Raw genomic sequence first — 26,438 nt, 5'->3', positions numbered from 1 at the left:
AGAAGCTGTCAATGAAAATGACTTTTAATATGTGGGTCTTACCTTTACTTTGTTGTCAAAAACTTCTTGCCAGACCAGGTTTCCTTTGTTTGTAGATGAAACAATGTCTACGAGTCTGATGTTTAAAAAAATTAAAATTAAAAACTTAATTTATACACATAAATAATTTTTAAAAGAATCCCTTTCTCACTCTGGTCCGAGGTTCACCTGGTGGAGACCCCACCTTAATATGCCCTCAGTGTCTGCCATGAACTCATCATCACGTCGTCCATGATGCCCTTCAAAATAAGGGGCGCTGGCCCCCAAATCTCTATTTGGCTTTGCTCTTTTACCTTACTACATGCATCTACTCAGGTTCCAGAGGGGATAGATTTTTGCCTCTGTAATCACTCTTAAATTAGATGGTTGCATTGAAATGTGATGGTTCCTTTGTAGTCATTTATACATCTACATTATAGTAGTAGCCTCTCGGAAGCCAAGAATGACGATCAAAGATACTTGTGCGTGAAGGAGATTTAAGTGGAAAAATCGATGCAGAGAGACAGTCCCACTCTCTCGGCGTTGGAAGCCTGGGTCCAATGGCACAAAAAATTGTTACACCTGGAGACTTCCTCATATACATTATACATATACATATAAATACATATAATTACACCGGAAGCATCTGAGTCCTGATTTGAACCCAGGACCTCTTGTCTCCAGGCCTGGCTCCCAGTTGCCCTTCAGCATTCATTAAAAAAAAATGTTGAGCTCGAGGGGTGGTGGGAGGGGCGGAGGAAAAGTTTCCTTAAGTTTCCAATGAATCATGTTTGAAATGGACCAAATAAAATAATGTTTAAAAGTTTAAAAAAAAATGTTGAGCTCCAAATTCTTTCCCTTCCTCAAGAAGGCAAGCAAGTTGATATAGGTCATACGTGTGCAGTCCTGCCTTGTAGCAGTATTTCAATAAGAATATGATTCAGTAGGATGATCAACTGTGAATGACTCAGTTACTCAATGATCCAAGACAAAGGACTCATGATGAAAAAATGCAATCTACCTCCAGAAAGAACTAATGAGTTTGGATGCAGATTGAAACATGTCATTTTCCACTTTATTTACTCTTCATGGTTTTTTTAAAGTGTCTCCTTCCACAACATGACGAATATGGATATGTTTTGTATGAAAACACTGGTATTACCAGGATCAAATTGTTCACTATCTCAGCGAGGGGGAGAATTTGGAATTCAAAATGTTAAAAAAAATAAATAATAAAACATTATTAAAGAAAAAAAATAAAATGAGAGGATTTTGAAGAAAAAAAAAGATATGATTTAGGTACTCCTTGAAGCCTACACATACTACCAAAAATTGAATGAATATTCATAGATAATCTAGGAACCACATGATTCTTAGCAGCTTCTGTCTTCCCTTCATGCCTCCCTAAGGTGCAGTAGCAAAAAAGGGGAGAGACTGCGCTGGACTGGGGGCTCAAATTTTTACCTTTACCTTTTTAACTAATCTTGAAAAATTCTTCACACAGTAGTCAGCTTGGGGTAATAGGTCTTTCTGGACTTAGGTAAGCTGCTTTGAAGGAATAAGTAAAGTCACAAGAGTGAATGAGATCTTGGAGAGATCTTTTCAACTTTGAAATTCACCAACCTCAGATTTTCTCGTCATCCAGCAATAAATAAATGTTCTAACATGGAGTAAGACTAATGAACACAACCGGCACTCTCGAAGCATTAGGTACCAACCAAGAATTTTACAAAATGTACTGTTGAAATCAAGAAAGAGAATTTCAGATAACTTACTTCTGAATATAGTAAGATTCAAGTTTCTCATATGATTGACCAAAGCCTTGTTCTTCCATGAATTTTGTCACATCTGGGTTTGATTTCCTTTAAAAAAAAAAAAGGTTAATATAAAACACTGCAAATACATTCACAAATACCCATCATAACTGCTTCTTTTGATATCTGTAAAGATTTAAAACTGTATAAAAAAAAAAGAAAGAAAGAAAAAGTTGTACTAAAATTGCCCTAAAACTTTTCTTGGGCAGTTATTGCAGATTTTCAATGCAAAGAATGTTTTTAGTTCCTTGAAGATGACTCCCCTCTTCCTCCACAAATCCAAAGTGATTGCAAAATTTAAAAAAAAAACAAAAACAAAAAACCTCACAAAACTTTTATTTGTTTCACTGATATAACTCTATAATCTTCAGATTCAACAACAAAAATCTAATTAATAATAAGAAAATATACAGGAGAGAAAAGTTTGGAAGCAGACAACAAAACAAGTTCTATTAATTCATTGCTGGTGGAGCTGTGAATTGATCCAACCTTTCTGGAAGGCAATTTGGAACTATGCCCAAGGGCAATAAAAGACTGTCTGCCCTTTGATCCAGCCATAGCACTGCTGGGTTTGTACCCCAAAGAGATAATAAGGAAAAAGACTTGTACAAGAATATTCATAGCTGCGCTCTTTGTGGTGGCCAAAAATTGGAAAATGAGGGGATGCCCTTCAATTGGGGAATGGCTGAACAAATTGCAGTATATGTTGGTGAGGGAATACTATTGTGCTCAAAGGAATAATACAGTGAAGGAATTCCATGGAGACTGAAACAACCTCCAGGAAGTGATGCAGAATGAGAGGAGCAGAACCAGGAAAACATTGTACACAGAGACTGATACACTGTGGCACAATCGAATGTCACAGACTTCTCCATTAGTGGCAATGCAGTGATCCTGAACAACCTAGAGGGGTACAGGAGAAAAAACACTATCCACATCCAGAGGAAAAACTGTGGGAGTAAAAACACTAAAGAAAAACTACTACTTAATGACATGAGTCGAAGGGGATATGAATGGGGAAATAAGACTCCAAATGAACATCCTATTGCAAGTACCAACATGGAAAGAGGTTCTGATCAAGAACACAAGATACCCAGTCAAACCACACATCGGCTATGGGAGGGGTGAGGGAGGGGAGCGAGGGAAATAAAATGATTTTTGCAACCAAGGAACAATTTTTGAAATAAAAAAAAAAATTCTATTAACCAGTTTGTTAAATTTGATACATACTCTAAAATAAACTTTTAAATTAATGAATCTCAAAAAGATAATCCCTTTTCCCCTTGATTTTTAAAAACTTTTGTTTTTTCCTTTTGTTCATACTAAAAAAAAGAAAATTGCTTATTCAAAATTTCAACATAAAAACAATTCGTTGCCTCCCGTGATACTAAAACAAAGAAAAAATCACACACAGTCTCTTTACCTAAGGAGCTTAAAACCAATTTCTTAGCATCTTGATTCTGCTTTGTCACCTGCCCTATAGCACACAAAATCAGAATGCATATTCTAGAAGTTGTAACTTCTAGAATTGGGGTAGAGAGATTCTTTAGGGGCTTAGGACAAACAGAAACAAGATTACTCAAAAATGATCATTTCATAACAGCCTCTCATAACTATGTGAAGGATAGCAGTTTGGAAAAGAAAGTTCATTTTAAAGAAATCATACCAACAAGAGAAGTCTACTTCATCTCCTCCTAAATGGATGTAGTTATCTGGAAATACTTGGCTAACTTCTTTGAAAAATGTGGATAGGAAATCATAGGTTGTATTCAAAATTGGATTCACAGGTCCGAAAAAACCAGTCTTCTGTGATCCAGCATAACAAGCTGTCAAAAGGTTTTCCTGACCTGCAAAAAAAAAAAAATCAAGACTCTCTTAATGAAGGTTTCATCTAAAAGAAGAAGTTCTATTCTTTCTCTAAAAGTCTAATGGCTTCAATTTCTGGAGAATTTTGTTCGGTTCTAGGCCTCACAGTTTGAGAAAGCTATCAAGGAGCTGAAGCACAACCAGAAAGGGCAAGATGTGAAGGGGCTTCATAGAAAGAGGATTTAAAAGTGTTGTTGTTCAGTCATTTTTCAATCATGTCTGATTTTTCATTTGGGGTTTTCTTGGACAAGATACTGGAGTAGTTTTCTATTTCCTTCTCCAAGGAAACTGAGGCCAACAGTATTAAATGACTTGCCCAGGATCACAAAGTTAGTATCTAAGGGCAGATTTGAACTCGGGAAGATGAGTCTTCCTGACACCTGGACAGGCACTCTATCCACCATGTGGCACACCTCATTGTCCCACTGCCCTGAAGGCTTAAGCCCATGTCATATAAAGAGCATTTAAAAGTACTAGAGATAGAGAACAGCTAGGTGGCTCAGTGGATAGAGAGCCAAGGCCTGGAGAAGGGAGGTCTTGGGTTCAATCTGTCCTCAAACATTTCCTAGCTGTAGGACCCTGGTCAAGTCACTTAACCCCATTGTCTAGCCCTTACTGCTCTTCTTCCTTGGAAAACTAATATACAGTAGTAACTCTAAGATGGATGGTAAGGGTTTAAACTTTTTTTTTTCTTCAATAAAACAAAGGTACTAGAGGTAAAAGGAGAGCAGAGGAGAACCAGGAGCACTATAAGGTTCAAAGAGGAATCAGACTTGTTCTATTTGGCCTAAGTAGGCAAAACTTAAAATACTTTGTGTTTTCAGCCCTTCTTGGTCCCCATTCCACAGAACAAAATGCCTCTCTATAGGAGAAGCTGATCACCAGAAACCTCTTCATATGCTGTTTGACTCAACTCTGGATAAAGTCTCTATCCTACCACCTCCCATAGCCTTCTCTCCCATCTGCCTGGAAGGTCTCCAGTCAACTCCACCCAAAGCCTTCCTTTATAGAGAGCAGACCCTGGACTTCACAGCTCATCCCATCATGCATATGCAGCCCCATTAGTCTCAACTCCACAGAATGAGAGGTCCCTGCCCTAGTTACCTCCTGGTGCTCTTCCTACCTCCCCCAACCCATTTCCAGTTTCCTCTTATGTGTTGTGTCTCCCCATTAGATTGTAGATTTCTTGAAGCCTGTTTTTCTTTTTCTCATTTGATTTCCAGCACAGTGCCTGGCACAGAACAGGCACTTAACTGAGGTTTATCAAATGAACTGAAAGAACCAGGAATGGTTAGGAGGAAGTAAGTTGGCTTGATGTCAAGACAAACTTCCTGTCAATTAAAGCTGTCCAGAAGTGGACAGGGTTGCCTCAGGAAGTAGTGGGTTCATCCAAACTGGAGGACTTCAAGCACAGATTGGATGGACATTTTTTGGATCTGTTTTAGTGGAGGTTATTTTTGGGGGGGAGAGGTTGGATTTTAAAATTCTGTGAGCCTATGGAGAATGGCTAAGAAATTGTAGACCATTCAAGAAGTCAAGAGAAGGAAAGTTTGATCCAGCAGGTGCCCTAAGTGATGCTTTGGGAATCTGAGGTAACAGAAGAATAAGGGTGATTTCAACAGAGTTGGAACAAATATGGTTTTTCTAGGATCCATGTCTTATCAGAAATGAGTGTTGCCTCTGAACCAAGGCAGGAAAACAAAATTATTATAAATTGGAGAGCTATAACTTGAAAAAAGTCCAAATTGTAATTTCTCTGATACCATTAAAACACAAACTTCTTACCTTTTCCCCAAGCATTTGTATGGCCTGGAGAATCAAATTCTGGGATAACTCTGATTCCTCGTAATCGAGCATAGTCAAGCACATGTCTGATATCAGTATGGGTATAAACATGGGCATGAGAAAAGGCTCCCTGTAAAAGTTATATTTATTAAAGTTAAAACCACAGTTGATTCTAATGTCCTAATATTTTTTAGTAATTCAATTTTTACTTGGAAAATGTGACAAATAATTTGACTTTTTCTAGTAACTCAACAGGCTAGATGGTCCTATAACAATACTTGGGATTTTTTAAAGTAATTACAAAAACTGACAGAAATGAAAGCGTGCTATAAAAATTTAATCTAAGTCATATCTTTGCCTTTTCACTAAATTTTAGTCAAGCACAGTATTATTAAAATATCTTTCCATTCATAACAATTGTCTTTTGTTCTGTTATACTTTCCAGTTCATCTCTACTATATAGCAAACAAAGTGAGAGATTTAAATGTCATTGATCACAAATAACTGGCTTTTAAAACTCAATTCTTGGGGACAGTAGATTTGAGAGTCAAGCTCAGAGATGGGAGCTCCTGAGGTTCAAATCTGCCCTCAAGACACTTCCCAGCTGTCCTGGACAAGTCATTTGACCCCCTATTGCCTAGCTCTTACCACGAGTCTGCCTTGGGACCAATACACAGTGCTGATTCTAAGCAAGAAGGTAAGGTTTAAAAAAAATACAAAAACCTGATTCTGTAAAGATCATCCTTACCATACTTCTACAAGTTAATTCCCAATTAGAGGTCAATTTGGAACACTGCCAAAGAATTAACTTGTGTTCTATGAAAAAAATAAAATCAGTCAAAATTCACCTTCTCTTCCCTAATGAAGAATGGGACCTTGTCTTGTCCTGTGGTACAGCCTCTCTCTCTGCTGGAGTTGCACCATGCTGGACTCTCCTAGCTAGACCCAATCCTCAGTTGTGCAGACCTCTCCATCTGTCTCTTTAGACTAACCCAGGGGAGAAAAATGACTTGATTTTTGCTTGGATTTCCCCCATCAGGAGTTGAACTGGTACATTTTCTAGATCTGTTTTGAGGAGATTTAGCAGGGAACTGACTACATTTCTTTCTGATACTCTGCCATTTTGGTTCCACCTTCCTGAACACCTCTATACCCTCCTCTTGAGGGGGAAGTGGAATATATCTTAGGGGGACATCTTCGGTCCCAGCAATTCCTTACTTAAGACAGACAGTGCATCTTATGATGATGCATTTCAAAGCATGATCACTTGCTATTTCTTAAAGCAGCTGTGATTATTACATGGTCAAGGATTACCTATTGAGGGTAAATTATTCTATTTAAGAGTATGTAGCTGATTTCTGTTCTTCAAAAACAGCCCTGGTTAGTAATTTAATTACGTTTTACTTTATTTGTATTTTACCAGAATTTATTCAAAATAAAAGCAAATTCCATTAAGTGTCCAACAGTAAATACCTAAAGCTTCAATCTAATGAAAACAAATGCAAATTAGCTGTACTCTTTAAGTTGCAAATATATATATTCTTAAAAGGATCATTCAAGATGCCAATTCACAAGCATTCTCTGCTAAGGTTTTTTAGACAGAATAACTATAAATTGGGGCAGCTGTGTGGCTCAGTGGATTAAGAGCCAGGAAGTCCTACATTCAAAAATGGCCTCAGACACTTCCCAGGTGTGACCCTGGACAAGTCACTTCACCCCCACTGCTTAGCCCTTACCACTCTTCTGCCTTGGAATTAATACAGACAGAAGATAAGGATTTAAAAAAAAATAAAAGAAGAAGAACTATAAATTACTCACCTTGCCGCTTAACTCTGGAAAAGCCATACTCTGATATGGGAAGGAATTGTCATCCACTATATGCCAGTGCAGAACATTAAATTTATTAAATGCCATGGCATCCTGCAAAAGAACAGGCTTAAGATTATTCTCTGCACATGTCAGACAGCATCTAGAATGCATTATGGATTTCTCCGTGTGTTTCGGGAATTTCCATATGCACTTTTTTTTAAGGGAATAAAAGAGTAGAAAAGACAATACACTGCTCCCCCAATAGAGTTCACACAGATGGTATATCAAGTTGATTGATGATTACAAAATGATTTCGGTTCTCCACAACTCTACACAGATTTCAGCCCTTTGAAACACTTATGTAAACTTCAGTGTGCCTGGGAAGTAGAAGGAAGGGCTTGTGGGAAGACAGGAAAGCTCTCCTCTCAGTCTTTCAAAGTGCCATGTGGGGATGAGGCAAAGCCAAATATAACCTGGCAAAGACATGCAAACTCAGAGACATTTTAAAAGCAAATGTTGGACCAGCTGGGTGGCTCAGTGCATATAGAACTAGGCCTAGAGACAGGAAGTCCTGGGTTCAAATATGACCTTAGATGTTTCTTAGGTGTGTGACCCTGGGCAAGTCATTTAACCCCAATTGTCTAGCCCTTACTGCTCTTCTGCCTTGGAGCCAATACTTAGAATTGATTCTAAGAAGGAAGGTAAGGATTTAAAAGAAAGAAAGAAACCCTTAAAGGAAAAGAAATGTGAAAAATGCTCTTTGCAATCCTTTATACATAAAAATCTATCATGTATAACTTGGCTTGCTCATACAATTCTAATGAAAAAGAACAACAACAATAACAACAAAACTTTTAGTGAAAAATAACAACCTGAATTCCCAATTTCCTTCATGGGCACATTTTAAGGACACAACGGAAAAGGATAAAAAAAAAACACCCGCAAGAATTGTAAAGATCTCCTCTATCAGGATTTGCAGCACTGGAGTATGAGAACAGTAGTTCCATAGGCTAGAAAAGAATCATTCTCTCTTCAAGCTGGGCACGGATGCTCCTATCTGTCCCTTAATTTGCTGGAAGGTTACACCTCCACGGAGCCCACAAAGAACTGGGTAGCCCAGTGGAAGTGATAAAAATGGAGTAAGAGGATCCATGTTCAAATCTTAGCTCTGCTATTTACTACTTTCTTGGCTTCAGTTCCTTCTTTCTCTTCTGACAGTTGGACCAGATGGACCAGTTGGACCAGACCAGGAATCTGAGATTCCTTCCAGCTCTAAATCTATAAACTATGAAAATATTGTTCTAGTTAATCTATAGGAACATATGATAAATGGATGGCCTGTAGGCTAAAACTTTTCTTGGAAGGCAGTGTAGTATAGGAGATGTGAATTTTAAAACTACTCCACCCTACTCAAGTCATACTTTAGAAGATCTGATTTAGCTATTTCCTGATTTGTAACAATGGAGATGCTTGGTTTAACAGAATCAAGTCTTGGGAACTATACATATCTCCACCCTACTTAGTTTAACAAGGTCAGGATGCCTGCATCATACTCAAAGATTTAATTATCTGAGGAAATGGCCTTCAACAGACATGTGCAGAAAAAGCAGATAGACCCCTGGGCTGTCCTAAGTCAAGCTAAGCTATCATTGGTACAGATGAGATGCAGGAAAGTGACGTAAAACCGTCTATATAGGCGCATCACTTCCTCTCTCTCCCTCTTTCCCCAGAGAGGAGACTATGGCTGGCAGCATGCTAAGTGTTCTGACATCTTGGCATGGTGGCAGCTATTGTCTGGGTTCTTGGATGAGCCCTTTGGCGTTCAGGCTGATTCTTTCCTCCTTACTCTTCCAAAAAACCTTATCTTCCTAGAGCCTCTGGTCTTCCTCCTGGCATTAGCCAGGAGGGAGAAAATCCTACACCCTTTTTCCTTCTTCCTTCTTCTTAATTTCTTTCCACTATATCAATTAAATCACCATAAATTTTCCAGCTGACTTTGTTATATTTCTTTTATATTTGGGATATCCATGGCGACCAAATAATTAACATAGTTTAGGTTACAATGCTAAATTATCCTTTACAGTGAAAGAGCTCTGGATTTGGAGGTCAGAGACTTGTGCTTAAGTCTAGATTCTCACACTAGCTCTGTGATCACAGGCAAGTCCTTATAGTTTTCTAAGCTTTTAGTGTCATAATCTAAAAAATGGGCATCTTCACACAACCCAGCTCTCACAGGATTGGTATTAGGAAAAACACTTTGTAGACCTTGAAGAACTATAGAAATTTGAGCTTTTATAAATTTGAACTATACTACTTGGATATATTTTAAGAAGTAGAACAAAATGGAAATTTTTTATTACATGTAATTGGTTTTTTTTAAAAAGTAGAATAAAATAGTAACTTACCAGAGTCATAAGAATAGTCTTCAGTGGCAGGTAGTGTCTGGATGTGTCAATTAAAATTCCTCTAAAAGGAAATCTTGGAAAGTCAGTCACTTCTGTCTCATTGATCACATACTATGAATAAAAACAATAATAAATTCACAGAATTAACAAAAATTTCCCCCTTAACTTGAACTAAAAATTTTTCTCCCTATACTGGAAAATAGAAATGCTACCTGGATGAAGGTTAACTTGGGCCTAACATTGCCATCTTAGCAAAGTAAATCATTACTGCCAGTACTTTTATGTTACTTTTTCTTTTTTAATACTGAGAGTACTTTAGATTAATAGTTGGTCTAGTCTGAAGATCTCAGAAGTTCATCAAAACCCTTTCAAGAGTCTTGTGGGGTCAAAACTACTTTAAAAAAAATAATAATACTAAGACATTTCCACTTCTAAAGTGGTAAATACCAATAGAAGCTCCTTGGAGAGGTCCTCAATAATTGGCTAAGAGCATAAAAGAATTCTGAGACCAGAATGTGAGAACTGCTGAATTAGATAAATACTGGGAAAATGAGCCATCACATATGTCAATATCTAATATTCTTTTCAAGAATGTTCTTTTTTATTGACAATTTAAGTTATCCACAAACACTTCAATTTATAAGGAATAAGAAGGAAGGTTGTATAAGAAACAGTGAATCATTATGTGATTTTTTTTTTAAACCCTTACTTTCTGTCATACAATACAACCCAGGGTCACACAGCTGGGAAGTGTCTGAGGCCAGATTTGAACCTAGGACCTCCAATCTCTAGGTCTGGCGCTCAATCCACTGAGCTACCCAGCTGCCCCTCATTATGTGATTTTTAAAGAAATATATATCGAATATTAATCTAGAATACAATGTTATATAACCCATAACACATGTAATATATAACTTTTTGATGACTATCTTCCTCCTGGCTGTCCAGATCTAAAAGCAGCCCAATCCGCTAAGAGAGACATGGCTATTCATATTGCTTGCTAGTTCAACGTACATATTATAGTCATACTCACAGCCCCATAAGAATCTCTGTAAACTAGCTGACTGAAAGTCTCCAGACCTAGAAAAGGCAAATTGCATAGCTTAATGAGGATATAATTGCAACATATAATTGTTTAGCCAAGTTAAGCCACATGATTTTCATATTTAATCCTAAACCAGGCAATATAATTCTCTAAATACACAAAAATATGCCCACTAATATGCCTAGCTGGGTGGTGGTGGATGGAGCCCAGACCTAAAATCAAGGAGACTCATTTCCTGAGTTCAAATCTAGCCTGAGACACTTACTAGCTCTGTGACCCTGGTCAAGTCACTTAACCCTGTTCATCTCAATTTCCTTACCAGTAAATGAGCTGGAGGAGGAAATGGCAAACCACTCTAGTACCTTTGCCAAGAAAACCCCACATGGGGTCACAAAGAATCGACTAAAAAATGACTAAACAACAAAATGTAACTTATAATAGTAACTACTAAATAAATAACTCCTACTCACATAAATAGGAGTTATTATGGTATTTTTATTTCTATCCTTGGCTTGCTCTCCTTACACTGAACAGGCTCCTGTTTGTCTATGGTCTCAAATATTGAACCCAAAAGAAATGCAATCCTTTAGCTACGTTTTAACCAGGACATAGTAGAAGAGAGCTATGACATCCCCCTAATCATTATGCCTATATAGATAGAGATTCAGATCATATTCGATCTTTTGGTTGCTATGCCATACTGTTCATCTGAAACTTGTAGTCTATTATAATCCCCCCCTTACCTTCTGTCTTGGAATCAATGGGCAGAAGAGTGGTAAGGGCTAGGCAATGGGGATTCAGTGACTTGCCCAGGGTCACACAGCTAGGAAGTGTCCGAGGCCACATTTGAACCCAGGATCTTTCGTCTCTATGCCCAGCTCTCAATCCACCAACTCACCTAGCTGCTCCCTCCCTCCCCCCTTTTTTATTTTTTATTTAAAACCCTTACCTTCTGTCTTGGAGTCAATACTGTATATTGGCTCCAAGGCAGAAGAGTGGTAAGAGCTAGGCAATGGGGGTCAAGTGACTTGCCCAGGGTCACACAGCTAGGAAGTAGCTGAGGCCAGATCTGAACCTAGGACCTCCCATCTCTAGGCCTGGCTTTCAATCCACAGAGCTACCGAGCTGCCCTCCCCCCAACCCCCCTTTTTAAAGACTCATAGGATCATCGCTATGGAGTTGGAAGGGGACCTTAGCAATCCTCTCGTCCAACTCCCTCATTTTACAGGTGAGGAAACAGGTCCAGAGAAGTTAAACATCTTGACCAAAGCCACACAGTTAGTAAGTGGCACAGCTAGGATTTGAACACAAGTTCTCTGGCTCCTGAGATCACACTACCTAACCCTCCCGGGGTGTCTGTCACACAAACTCATAACATTCTGTGATCTCTCCAGGCATCACAGCAATTACATACTTGTCAAGAGTGTCTGGACGCTTCCAACTAAGGAAACGATAGAAACTAGTTTACTCACCACGTAAAGCACCCCAAACCTTCCGAGCTTCTAGCACTGCCACAGACGCCTGAACAACCAATTTATCTGCAATCCAGAAAGATAGATTGTTAGTCCTCCAGTAAAACAAGACAGATTATTATGGTGCGGATATTCAAAAATCTTCTTGAGGTTCAAAAATGAGGCAAGAATTCTTACTAACATTGAAGCAATTTTCAAAATAAAGAACCAGAAACTCGTGCTCAGGCTTCTTTGGTGGGCCTTCATTATGAGAAACTGAGAGTTCATTTCTTTGTCTTTCCTTTTTCAAACCTCTACCTTCTGTCTTAGAATTGATATTAAGTATTGGATCCAAGACAGAAGACTGGTAAGGACTAGGAAAGTGGGTTTAAGTGACTTGCCCAGGAAGTGTCTGAGACCAGATTTGAATCCAGGACCTCTCATTTCCTGGCCTGGCTCTCTATCCAGAGATACCTTGCTGTCCCTTAAGGTTTGTTTCTCACCAGAAGTGGCGGAGTATGACAGCGGGTACTATACTTACCAGCTGCACACACACTGCATTCATTCTTATGTGTGGTGGTTCACCATGACAAAAGAAAGTGAACCTCCCACTTCCTTATGCTTAGCTAGCCTAGCTGAGGCTTGCTGTCCCTGAAAACCTGGCTGCCTGGGGGACACTCTCCTCCCGTCCTGGTCCTGACTCATTGCTTCCCTTGGCTGTCCATCCCGCCCTCCCGGCAGCCGCTGCCTCTCTGGCTCTTCCAGGCACACAGCTGCTTGCACATTGGTCTCTTCAACAGTTTCAATTCATCCCCAGCCCTTCACATAGGACTTTGCACATAAACGTTTCTTAATGGATTGGGTCTTCTCAGTGGTCAAATGAGCAGGTTTGACTAACTGCTCCCCCCCTCTGACAGCTCACATTTTGCTGCTTCAACTCTTCCCATTCCCAGTGCTGCGTAAGTACGGGGAATGGCCACGTTTACTTTCCTGGCCTGAGAAAGAGGCACATAAGGACAAGAGGATGAACCTCCGGCCTGGCGCATGTGGTGGGGATGCTGTAAGAGAGTCTCGATAAGTAAGGAGCCAGGATGGAGCCTTCTCGTTTTTCAGATGGACTGTGTCTGTGTAAAGATGCTAACTAACTTTCTACACTGACTCACTTTGGCATCAAAGAAGTCATAACCCAAAAGGGAAACAAAGGTAGATGATTTTGTATAGAAATAATATTGGTCTTCCTAGCTGTGTGACCCTGGGCAAGTGCTTGAACTCTGCTGCCCAGCCCTTGCCATTTCTATCCTAAAACAGAATGTGAGTGTTAAAAAAGAAAAAAAGAAGTAATGCTGATTATAGGTCTGTTATCTACAGAACCTACTTATTATAGAAACCCAATTACCATAGAGCATATTAAAAATTAGTGTATGCCTCCAATTAGTCTCAAGTTAACTTCATTGTTAGTTTCACTTGTTTACCACATTGAAACCTGTAGCTCACATGGCACTGTTTTTGTAAGCAGCCAATGCCATTTTTTTTTAACTAAGGAAGCATGGCTGTTTACCTATTCGGCATTTCACAGAACATGATAGGGAGAAGGAAGCTCATCTAGAAGAAACCTTGGCACTGAGTTAGGAGAAACCTAATAAACACAGGGGAAGGCAAATATATAGCCTTAAAAACCCCTGGCAGCCGGGAGATGGTTGGGCCCCACTGTGGTCCTAATTTGTTGCTGCTGTTTTTTTAAATCCTTACATTCTCCCACTTTAGAATCAATACTGTGTATTGGTTCCAAGGCAGAAGAGCAGTAAAGGCTAGGAAATAGGGGTTAAGGGACTTGCTCAGGGTCACCCAGCTGGGAAGTGTCTGAGGCCACATTTGAACCCAGGACCTCCTGTCTCCAGGCCTGGCTCTCCATCCACTGAGCCACCCAGCTGCCCCCCTCTTCCCATCTGGGTTTATCAGAGGTTAAAGGACTAAGCACAGCCCGGTTTGTGAGGACTGAGTCATGTGGCAATTTCCTATCATCATGGATCAAAAGCAAATATTTATGGCATCTTTTATCTGTCAGAAGACAGCAATCATCAGTCATACTAATACATTGAGAAATGAAATGTTTTTAATGGTACAATCTTACATTTTTCTAGTTCTTAGCTAGAGCCTACAACTTATTAACCAGACACCAAATCTAGCAACTCAGGGCATCACAGATTGAGAGATGGCAGACCTTAGGGCTAACTTCTCACACTTTCTGCATTAACCAGTGTATTACTTAATCTCTGAATCTCAAGCAACATGTATCTAGCATAGAAAAAATGGGCTTGAAGTTATGAATACCTGAGCTCAAATCTTACCTCAAATAATTACTATTTGTATGACTCTAACAAGTCAACCTGACCTCTCAAAGCCTCGGTTTCCTTATTTGTAAAATGGAGATAAGGATGGTTTCCTCGTTTGTCAAAGGGAGATAATGATATTAACTACTTCATGGAGATTGCTAAAAGGATCAAATAAAAAGAGAGACAGATGTGGATATGGAGTTAAGGGTCCTGGGTTCAAATCCAGACTTTATTACTTCTTTCTTTATAGTTACGGGCAGGTCACTTAACCTTTATGGAGCTCAGTTCCTTCTCTGTAAAATGAAGCCTTTCCCAAACTTTACAACACTATATCAATACCAATTCTGACTGTTTCCATAAAATGCAGTCAAGGCAAGGGGTACGGGGTTATTGACTTTAGTGGTTTTAAAGTCTCATTTAGCTTTAATATTCTATGATGGCTTTTTCTTCAAAATAACAATGATGGCCACAAAAAAAGTAATTCAAGCAAGTAAGCAAGCAATCCTCTACCATGTGCCAGCATTCTGTTCAGTGCTCAATAAACAAAAAGTGTAAATAAGTAAAAAATAATAAATTAATAATAGTAATTATTTAAATGGTCTCAAACATATAAGATTGTGGATCATAGGTTTAGATCTGAAAGGGATCTTTTAGCATGTGATAAAATCTTTACACTCAGAGAGAGTCATATTTCATGATGAAGTTGAAGGCATATTACTGGTATTAGAAAAGGTCCTGAATTCTACTGGAAGCAAGTAAAGGGACTAAGTCAGTGATGGTGAACCTTTTAGAGACCAAATACCCAAATTGCACCTTTACACCACATGTGAGCCCCCCTTTCTTACCCCAGACAGGGGAGGGAGGAAGCGCTCCCACTGGCTGCTGGGCAGAGGGGTGGGTAATGGGAGAAATGTCCTCAGGTGTGTGTAGAGAGGGGGACACCCTCCGGCATGCTCTAGCATGCATGCCATAGGTTCACCAACACAGGACTAAGTCAGATATAGCAATAACTTCTAGTAAGACAAGTGTATGACCACCCACTTATCCAAAGAATCTTTCAATTAAAAAAATTCTAATAGGCTACTTCACAAAAACAGCTTACTCTTTAAGGATGAAATGGAGCAACTACTTCCTACCTAGCTTCAGGTCAGACTATAAATACATAATGAAAATCTGCATTGTGTGTATTACAAAATCTAACCAGTATGAGTGGAATCAGAATAAGTAAAGACTCAGTGTTATCTTAATGACCACCATTATCTCACATTCAGATCTTAAGACTCAGGAGAAGAGGACAACACTAATGATATAGGCAGACACCTCTGAACACTTCTCCTAAGCCCAGACTACAGAACAGAAAAGAAATAATTAGGAATCATTTGAATTTGGGGAGCTAATTGTTAATTCACAATGCTATCCTTGATGAATCTGGTCAATCTTGGAGGGCATGAAGCAGAGGAGTTTGAATCTGGACTGTGCCACCCACTGATATATGACCACGGGCAAGTGACTCTGGGCCTTAGTTTTGTTCTCTATAAAATGAGGGAATTGAGTTCCTTGAACTCTGATGGATCTTCCAATTCTAGATTTATGATTTAATAACACACTGCTATCAGATCATGAAATGGTGCAATCATTCTAGAAGGGAATTTGAAATTAAACCCAAAAAATCTAATTAAAATGTTCATAACCTTTGACCTAGAGATCCCCTTGATGTGTGAATATCCCCAGTGGTAGGAAAGGAAGATCCTATTTATACCAAAATATTCAGAGCAGTACTTGCCCCGGGACTGGGGAATGGCTACACAAACTGTGAAACAGGTACATAAAGAAATATTACTTTGTCATGAGAAATGTTGAATGTGAGGAGTAGGCAAGATATATAAACTGGGGCAAAGAGAAATATACAATGACTGTAGCAAAGTAAAATTAAAAAAAAACCTACACAAATTAAAGGAATAGACAAATAAATAAGTAAAAGGCTACAGAAGAGATAAGGAAATGCAGGAGCCTACTTTATCTGAAGAAGTTGGGTAGGAAAGGGAGAATACAGAGATGAGATGTTGCATATGCTATGAGACACCTTAATGTACTGGTTGGTTCTGATAAACTATTTGGGTTTGGGTTTGTTTTTAAAAACCCTGATCTTCTTAGTATCACTTCTAAGAAACAAGAGAGGGAAAGGATAGGCAATCAAGGGTAAGTGACTTGCATAGGGTCACACATCTAGGAAGTGTCTGAGGTCAGATGTGAACTCAGGACCTCTTGTCTCTAGGCCTGGCTGTCTCTCCACTGAGCCACTCAGTCCCTAAACTGTTTTTTAATCTTTGTTTAATAGGAAGGCTTACTGGAGATGGGAGGAAGGAGTATATCAGCAAATAAATGCCCTGGTAAAGCAAAAGGCATCAATAAAACTTTTGAAAAATCAACTGTTGCCAAGAGGGGAAAGTCTTCCTTTATGAGGAGTTGGCAAAAAGCCACCTCATTAGATTGTTTCCTTTCTAATCTGTCAAGTACTTTTTCCTTCTACTCTCTTTGTAATAAATTTCAATAACTCCCAATTTTGTTTCTCTTCATCACTGTCTATTATCCTCACCAGCTTAATCTTAATCTCCCTACTTTCTCATTCTTAATTTCTTACACTTTCTAGGATCCATCTATATTCATTTATTCCAACATACCTTGAGGAGGGGAAAAACCCCCACCTCCAAATCTTTTCCCTAATTTCATCTGCTCCTGTAGAACTAGATACAAGGATGACTTATTTTTTCCCATTCAGACTTGAGAATTCAACAGAATAGGAAACTGCCCATGGGGAAAATCCCTCCCACAGTGTACTATTCTGTAAGTCATAGCACTGCTTAAAATCAAGTGACCCTGGGAGTTCTGCCCAGAATCCCACAGACTATGTGTCAAAGGTAGGACCTAAGTTAGAGGCCTCTCTGACTACTAGTCAGGCTTTCCATCCATCATTATTTCATGTTGCTTCTCTAAATGAGGATGATAATACAGGGATAGGGAGAGACCCTAAATGGGTATAAGGAACTCCAAGATAAGGAAACTCCCTCACCTTTTCTGCAACTTTCAGCCTTAGAAATTGTCCAGGCCATTGAGCAGTTAAGTGACATGCCTAGGATCATATACAACCAGTATGTACCAGAGGTGAGAGGAGAAATCATAAAATTTAGGGGCTGGAATCTTCGAAGTCATCTAGGTGAAGACCCTTAGACAAAAGAACTAAGACTCAAAAGGAAATAAATTACTTGTCCAAGGTGACAAACACAGGACTATCTATATACCCACGTCTCCTGAATCCTCAATAACCCACACTGTCTCCCTTGATAAATTAGGACCACAGATTTAGATTCTGAGGTCATCTAATTCAATCCTTTCATATTTTGTTTTAATTTTTTAAACCCTTACCTTCTGTCTTAGTATCAACTTTAAAAAGATACGTATTTTATTGTCCCAATTACATGTAATAATAATTTTCAACATAAGCTTTCCAAAATTGTACAATCCAAATTGCCTCCCTCCCTCCCTCCCTTCTCTGTTCCCAGGGATGGTATGCAATTTGGTTATACATGTATTATGCAAAACATATTTTCACATTGGTCATTATTGTAAGAGCATCTTGGTGTCAGTTCCAGAGCAAGAGTCATAAGGGCTGGGCAATGGGTTAAGCCCAGAGTCACACTGCTAGGAAGTGCCTTGAGGCCAGATTCCAGGCATGGTGCTCCATCAGCTGTGCTACCTAGCTGACCTTCAATCCCTTTATTTTACAAAAGAAGAAATTAAGCCAGAAAGGACAGGTAAAATGGTGATCCTGTGATTGTTCTGTTCCTTGAGTAATATTTTTATTTCCATTGCTCAACATGTTATCTGGGACATGGCAAGGCCTTAAGAAATGCTCAGATTCTGAGAAATCTGCCCAAATGATTGCCAAACACTGTTCGGTGCGGAGAATGCCAACATAAAGAACAAAACAATGCCAACCTACAAGAAAACTGCGTTCTAAAGTAAATACAAATAGCAAATACACATGAAAGGGAGGACATAAAGGGAAGGAATACAAAGTCATTAAAAATAAGGTATTCTGGGAGATGGCACTAGCATTTGAAGGAAATCAGCCATGTAAAAAGTAGCAAGGAAAGGCAGGATTCAAGCCTGGTTCTTCCATGCCAAATGCCATGCCATGCTTATCTTTTGGAGAGTCACCGTTCTTCCTCTCTTTCCTTGAGGAAAGTTAGCAATATTTCACCTTTATTCACATGGCAACAGGCAAACTTTCTGGCATGGGAGGAGATAATGGGTAGCTCCATACACTGTACTTTAAGAGCCAAAGCCATCCCAAGGGAGCTCATAAAGCTAGCATCAAATAAGATACTCACAAGACTCATCGGAGGTGATGTTAGGGTAAGCATTACACTCTGAGTCAGAGGTAATTACGACAAGAAGTTTTTGTATCTCCGTCCCCACAGAAGAAGACATGCGGGAAACATCTGGATTCTCGGAATAGCCGAAAACGTACTGATGGTAGCTGTTGAGAGATAAAGTTTAACAAGCAGATGAAACAGCTTTGCAGGCATATTTTCAGTTTATAAACACATTAAGGCACCAGTACCTCTGGATTCACCCCAGCTGCATTCAAATTTGGACCACCTTTTACCATCAGGAACCAAAACACAGGGGAACAAGGTTTCACAAAAACATTATCAGATATTAAACACACACACAAAAAGGAATAGCTACAAGGATTAAAAGCATAAGCCCTTAGGCTGTAAAATCTGTAACCTCATTGATATTTTGTCATTATTTATGGGTCATAAAGCATATTTGAATAGTCAGATATTTGTCTAACATTAAAAAAGCCTGTGCTTTTTTATGTATGATGTAATATTATATATTAGCCTCTTTGTTATTTGTTATTCAGTCATTTCAAGTGTCTCTGATGTCTTGTGACCCATTTGAAATTTTCTCAACAAAGATATTGGAGTAGTTTGCCATTTTCTTCTCCAGTAGATTAATAAGGCAGGCAAAGTTAAGTCATTAAGTCTTCCTAACTCCAAGCACTCTACCTATTTCCCCATCTAGTTGCCTCTGTAAATAGTTTTAGATTGTCTTTTATTATTCAGTCATTTTTCATTCATGCCTTTTTATGGTCCCATCTGGTGTTTTGGCAAAGGTCCTGGAGTGGTTTGCCATTTCCTTCTCCAGGTCATTTTACAGATGAGGAAACTGAGGAAACATTGATTAAGTGACTTGCCCAGGGTCACTCAACTAGTAGGTGTGTGAGGCCAGATTTGAACTAAGGAAGATAAGTCTTCCTAACTCCAGGCCCAGCACTCTATCCATTGCCCCACCTAACTGCTTCTGAATACACGGGCTATAAATTAATTAAAACTTCATAAGTGGCATTATGATGTGAATTCTCTAGGTCAATACCTACATAGAATTCTGAAATATTGGCCTTCCTTTTTTTTCTCCCCTTTCTACTATCATAGTTTACATAGGTTCCAGGTCTTGGAACATTAATTTATAAATGGGAATCAGAGAAAAACCCAGAGGACATCTAGTCTAGCTAATCTCGGAAGCATAAACCTTTCTAGCATTCTTGAATCTGCCTTAGCCAGTTATCCTGAACACCCCCAGAAGGTCTCCAATGATAGTGTAAGAATTGAATATTTCTACCCAGATATATATTTTATAAAGTCTATTAGGAGGGCAGACAATCAACTTCCTTGACACAATAGGCATCTCCCAACCTTTCTAAGTAGCCAGCCCATTTCTATTTTGAATCAAGTCAGTGAAAAGGGAGTTTTCTCTGAGCCAAAATCTGCTTCCCACTAGTTGGTGCTACCTGTTGGAGCCAAATAAACTAAAGGTCATCCTACTTCCATGGGCCAGCTCTTCAACTCCTGAGGAGTCTTCTCCACTTCAATTTTCTTGTCTGTTACCATACCATTATTCTAGTATTCCACCAACTTAATGACTGTAAAGATGAATTTAGAGTTGTGACTTAAAATCTAGTTTTAATTGGTCACCAAATAAAATACCCAAGTCAGTCTGGAAATTTAATTAATATAGAGGGAAGGAATTAAGGAGAGGGAAGGAAGGGGATATAGGATTTCTCCTGCCTGGCCTGTGCCAGGGGGAATTTAAAATCCCTGCCTCTAGGTCTCTGAAGAAGATTAGGATAAAGTTGGAAAGTAAAGGAGGAAAACTCAGTCAGAAATTCACCACCAAACTGGACAATAGCTTGTAGCCACGCTAAGATGCTGAAAGGCTCAGCATGCTCCTCTCAGCTAACTCTCCACCGCCAATAAGGGAAAGAGAGTCCCTCCAATCAAGATTCTCTCGGAAACAGCAAGGGAGCCAAATATATAGACCTTTCACCCTTGTGTTTCCTCTAAATGCCCAATTCTAGTTCTCATCTTCTTTTGATTAGATTATATCTTTAGAGTTACTTCACACTTCTTTGTTAAGTTTACCTTTTGTTAGTTACTTGACCTTTCTGTGATTAATTTAACCTTTATAGTTACTTAACACCTTTTTGTAATAGGATACTAAAAACAGACTTAGCTTAAAGTTCTAGCTTCACTATAAGGTGAGAACTAGGTACCCTCATTATTCAATCAGGAGATTACAACTTTATCTTCCCCTAAAGTAAGGTTTAAGTAGGGTGGAGTAATTTAAAGTTTACATAACCCTCTTAGAGAAAGCAAAATGGCAAAGACAGGTAGTGGAAAGAACAAAGAAATCACAGTTATAAACCCAATGTCCTATGACCTGGGTTGGAGTATATATAAACAGTATACTGAGGCTTCTACTTAAATAAGATTATACATTTAATCTCTCTAAGCTTGTCTACACATTCCTACCTTCTTTGCAGATGTTTATGTAAAGAAAGCTCTTGGTGTCTTTATAGATATGGGCAGTAAGCATTTCAAGCCTATTTTGTTGTTGTTTTTTTAATAAAAATTCTCACCTCCTGGGGTAGCTAGGTGGCTCAGTGGATAGAGAGCTAGACCTGGAGAAGGTGAAGGTCCTGGGTTCAAATCTGGTCTCAGACATTTCCTAGTTTGGTATGACTCTGGGTATGTCTCAACTCCCATTGCTCAGCCCTTACCCACTTTTTTTGCTTTGGAACCAATACATAGTATTGATTCTAAGATGGGATGTGAGGGTTATTTTTTTTTTAAACCTTAAGAAAAAAGGCAATGGGGTATGTGTGGTAAGTGACTTGCCCAGAGTCACACATCTAGGAAGTATCTGAGGCCTCATTTGAACCTAGGACCTCTTAGTCTCTAGACCTGGTTCTCAATCAAGATAAGATTTGAACCCAGGACCTTCCCATCTCCAGGCCTGGCTCTCTATCCACTGAGTCACCTAACAGCCCCAAGAACTTATGTTTTTAAATAACCCTCCAAATCCAAAGGTAGTTGTGAACTAGTCAATCAATGTAACTTTTTCATTAATTTCACTTTTCATAAAACCTTATAGTTCTTCATATTTTGAGGCCCTGCAGCCCCCCCTCCTTCCCTGAGGAGAAATCTCTTTTGTCTTTCAAAACTCATAGATTAACATTAACTGGTATGTAGTAGTCATCTGACTGTCCCATGGAAGGAAACAAACTATTGGCCTGTCCCAAAACATACAAGCAGGAATGTCGTAACCCCAGCAGGGCCAACCTAAGCATTTTTCATAGGCATAATAAGAGATGAAGAACTGAAAGCAACCTCAGAAGTCATCAAAGCCACCTCCTTCCTTCCACAGGTGAGAAATGTGACTGGAGGAGGCTGCGTGACTGGTCCAAGATCACACAGGTTAGTAAGGAGTCCGGCTGGCCATTTGAACCAGTCCTCAGAGTCTAACTGGAGTCTCCACTCTTTTCACTATTCCCCAAATGTGGTGGGAATGAAGCTTTTTAATCATACTTTACTTATTCTGAAGGCCTTTCTCCCACTTGCCTCTTCTACTTATTGTGAAAAATCTTTCAGGTAAAATAAAATATCTTTATTTTTAAAAAGGAAAGAAAAAATTTTCAAAGATGTTACTGCTTATTCCATAGGCTGGGTAGAACCAATAGGCAACTGATCTGCAAGGGCAGTGCATTCAACCTAGCACCTCTCTCAGCAACCCCTGCCCCTAGGATGAATGGTTTCTGTTTTTAGGGCTCTTTCTCACCCTTCCCTCCCCACCCCTCCACACACTCCCTCCAAAGCCCAAACTGGGGAAAACAAAAAACAAAAAACAAAAAACTGTCTTCCTGGTTGAGCTGGAAGGGACTCCCGGGGAAACAGAGGCCAGGCAGGTTAAGTGCCTCGCCCGAGATAGCTCCCAGGGTACCCAAGAGGATGTAACTTGTAGAGACTGCGCACTCCGCTTACCCAGTCCCCACAACAAGCCCTTACTCTCCTCAATAGCTTTCTCTTTCGCTCCTAGCTCTGGACAGCAGCTGAGGGCTGAGTGGGAGGGAGATCCTGCAAACCTCAGCTTTCGGAGGAGGAGGCAAGAGCCTGGGAGGGTACCCCACCCCGCAAGGTGCCCTCCAGCAGCTCCGGGTCAAGGAATTCGGAATTTGGGGGGAGCGGTTCTCACCGACGGAACGCGTCCTGTAGGAGAAAGCAATCGGGGCCTGCGGAAGAGTCGAGGCCATGAGTGATCTCGAAGCTGACGGGGGAGAGATATAGCAGATTCGGGGTCTGCTGCACCGACACTGGCAAGGGCCACAGAGCCGGGCGCGTGGCGGCAGCGGCCAGCGGGACCCCGGCGAGCAGGAGCAAGGGCAACAGCAGCAGCAGCGCCGACGGCGACATCACGCGGGGACAGAACACCCGGAGCGCCATGGTCAAGCCCTACCTCGCCTTCCAGACCCCCGGCTTCTTATGCCGGGTCCGCGGGGAGGCCGAGGCTCGGGCACCGCCCCAAAGGCCACCCGCCCCACCTCCCCTGGCCCCGCCTTCCGCACGTGACCCTCCTCGCGGCTAAACCGGGAAGCCGACCTGGAGGGGAAAGGGGCTGTTTCCTCTAAGAGCTAGAGGAGATAAACGAGGTTGTATCTGCAACCGCTTTGGGCGAGGTCGGACCCCATCCCTCCTTCGGAGCGGGAGGTGGTGCTATTCGTGCTGGAGGATTGGATTAAATTCATTTAAACAATTCCCTGAGCAAGTTACGTAAGGAACCTCAGCTGAGTGGTTAATGAGTTTAGAGCCGTCGGAAATATCTAGCTACTCCTGTCATTTCCAAATGACTGGAATTTGGGCAAAATCACTCGACCTCTAAACCTATATTCCCCATATGGATAAGGTTACATGTCTGGACTGGAAAACAAACCAAAGGCAAGATGCTGGATTAGGCACCACAGATAGAAAGATCTATTTTAAAAACTCAGCTTGGAGCCAGTGCAAACTGATTTTTAAATTGCCAGTGGGATCATTTTTACTTGGGAAATTTGCAGATGCTACAAACCAGGGCTTGATTTATTGTTTAGTTGGTTGTCTAGAAAAGAAATGAAGGATGAACTTAAAAGTGAGTGGTGCTCACATTTTTCCCCCTCCTCAGTTGTGTTGTTAAATCATTTCCAACTCTGTGACTTTTCTTTGCAAAAGCTACTGGAATGGTTTGCCATTTCCTTCTTCATCTCATTTTACAGATGAGGAAACTGAGGCAAATAGGGTTAAGTGACTTGCCTGGGGTCACATAGCTAGTAATATCTGAGGCTAGATTTGAATTCAGGGAGATGAGTCTTCCTGACTCCAGACCTGGCACACTATCCACTGTGCCACCCAGGTGCCCCTCTTCCTGGTCAGAAAGTCTGTTAAACATTTACCTGCATACTTTTACTTATATTTTACCAGACTGAGCACATGGTCCTCCTGACTTTGCAGAAAAGAAAGCCAGCCATCTTCTGAGGCCAATCTTGATCTCTGCCTTTTGTGTCCCAGGATAGATGCCAGGGCATCCTTCTGTTTGTTGTTGGAATGATTATGGCCTTGATGTTTATCTCAGATTCTTGATAGCCCCTTTGAAGACTCAGTTCAAAATGCCACTCTCTCTATGAAGCCTTTCCAGATCCAGATTACTGGAGCTGGAAAAGTCCTTAGAAATACATATCTTTGAGATAGCTAGATAGCACAATTAATAGTGCACCAGGGTTGGAGTCTGAAGGTCTTGGTTTCAAATATGACCTCAGTCACTTATTAGTTGTGTGACCTTGGAGGAATCACTTAACTCTGCCTAGCCCTTGCCCTTCTGGCTTGGAGTTATTACTAAGCTAGAAAGTAAGGGTTAAATTAAAAAAAAAACACAAATATATAGAATCTAGTCCAGTCTTCTCATTTTTTTGATGACAAGATTGAAACCTAGAAGAGTAAAGTGATTTGTTCAAATTTAGAACAGAAATTCAAATCCAGGTCCTTGATTCCTAAGTCAGTGTTCAATGACAAGGTCAGATCTACATCTTAGGAAGATTGTTTTGACAGTTGTTTGAAATGGATTGGAATGGGAGGAAGTGGAAGCAAGTGAATCAATTAAGAGGCTATAGAAATGGCACAAGTCTTACCCTGGAAGTGTGAATGGAGAAAGAATGGACTTGAGTGATTTCATGAAGTAAAAATCAGCAAAACTTGGCAACTCATTGAATATGGAGGTTAAGGGCTATAAGGAAAAACTGAAAATGACTTGAAAGTTATAAACTTTGATGATTGGAAAGATGGTGTCTAGCACACAGAAAGCACTTAAGAAGAGCTTGACTGATTGGTGGTACCCTCAATTAAAACAGAAAAATCTGGAACAGGGTAGGTGTAGAGAGCTGAAAATGTTGAAATTTCTTTGGATGTATTGTTGAATTTGAGATTCCTATAGGATATTTAGGAGACTTCTAGCCAAAAGTTGATTATTTGAGACTGGCTTTCAGGAGATTAGGGCTTTTTATGTGGATTTGAGTTATCTGGGTAATTATAATTAAACCCAGGAGAACAGAGGAAATCATGCAGAGAGAAAAGGAGAACCAGGACAGAATGGTAGGAATACCCAAAAGAAGGGGGAAGTGAATAGTGGACCAGCAAAAAACACTGAGAAGCCACAGGAACAGAAAATATTTAGTAGGAAGCAGTGGTCAACAGTGCAAAAGGAACATTCTTTTTGACTTTATTTAACCTTTTAAAAGAACTTAAACACGAACACTTCCATATACAAAGAATGGGAAAAGAGGAGTGAAACTATGTGAAACTATGAATCTATTCTATATTTTGTCTTGTCTGACACTTTGTGAGGCCATGGCTTTATAGCTTACCAGATTTTTCTTTCCTCCGTTATTTCTCAGTCTGTCTATGCTCCAGATCATTATCTATCCATCTCATCCTGAGTTGTTCCCTTTTACTTCTGCTTTCCATCTTTCCCAACAGCAGGCTCCTTTTCATGAGTCCTGTCTTCTCATCATGTGGTCATAGCTTGTTTTTTTAAAGTATTTATTAAATTCAGCACAGTAGTATACACACTGATCTGCTTGTTTGTGTCTTTTTCTGAATTTCCTTCTCTTCTGTGTATTTAAAAATACTTATTTGAAACCTTTCTTTTTTTGAAGCTTTGGCTTTTCTTTTCTCAGCAAAGAAGATAGAGTGCCTGTTGAGGAAGGAGGGCAGAGGTAGGAATGGTGTTAGAACCATAAAGAAGATGGGGTGGGGATGGGAGGTACCAATACCAATATAAATTCTTTTTTTTTGTTAACTCTTTCCATCTTGGATTCAATACTGTGTACTGATTCCAAGAGGAGCAGTAAGGGCTAAGCAATGAGGGTTAAGTGACTTGCCCAGAGTCTCACAGCTAGGAAGGGTCTGAGGTCAGACTTGAACTAGGAACCTCCCATCTTTGAGCCTGGCTCTCCTGATCCACTAAGCCACCTAGCTGCC

At 39.9% G+C, this 26,438-nt stretch overlaps 1 protein-coding gene across 1 annotated transcript in view; it reads right to left on the bottom strand.

The window, feature by feature from the left end:
• Positions 1-26,025, bottom strand: part of HEXB (hexosaminidase subunit beta) — a 33,035-nt gene extending 7,010 nt beyond the window's left edge. The window contains exons 1-10 of the mRNA XM_001368205.4: positions 23,128-26,025; positions 18,918-19,066; positions 12,215-12,280; positions 10,731-10,777; positions 9,698-9,808; positions 7,302-7,403; positions 5,484-5,613; positions 3,499-3,679; positions 1,794-1,880; positions 43-115 (exon numbers count right to left, since the gene is read on the bottom strand). Of these exons, the coding sequence (XP_001368242.3) occupies positions 43-115; positions 1,794-1,880; positions 3,499-3,679; positions 5,484-5,613; positions 7,302-7,403; positions 9,698-9,808; positions 10,731-10,777; positions 12,215-12,280; positions 18,918-19,066; positions 23,128-23,375 (1,194 nt within the window). The 5' untranslated portion in view covers positions 23,376-26,025. The remainder of the gene's footprint in view (positions 1-42; positions 116-1,793; positions 1,881-3,498; positions 3,680-5,483; positions 5,614-7,301; positions 7,404-9,697; positions 9,809-10,730; positions 10,778-12,214; positions 12,281-18,917; positions 19,067-23,127) is intronic.
• Positions 26,026-26,438: the final 413 nt, after the last annotated feature.

Source organism: Monodelphis domestica, chromosome 3 (assembly GCF_027887165.1).
Source record: "Monodelphis domestica isolate mMonDom1 chromosome 3, mMonDom1.pri, whole genome shotgun sequence".
Lineage (NCBI taxonomy): Eukaryota > Metazoa > Chordata > Mammalia > Didelphimorphia > Didelphidae > Monodelphis > Monodelphis domestica.
The sequence above is the reverse complement of the archived record's forward strand: the minus strand, read 5'-3'. Positions and strand labels throughout refer to the sequence as shown.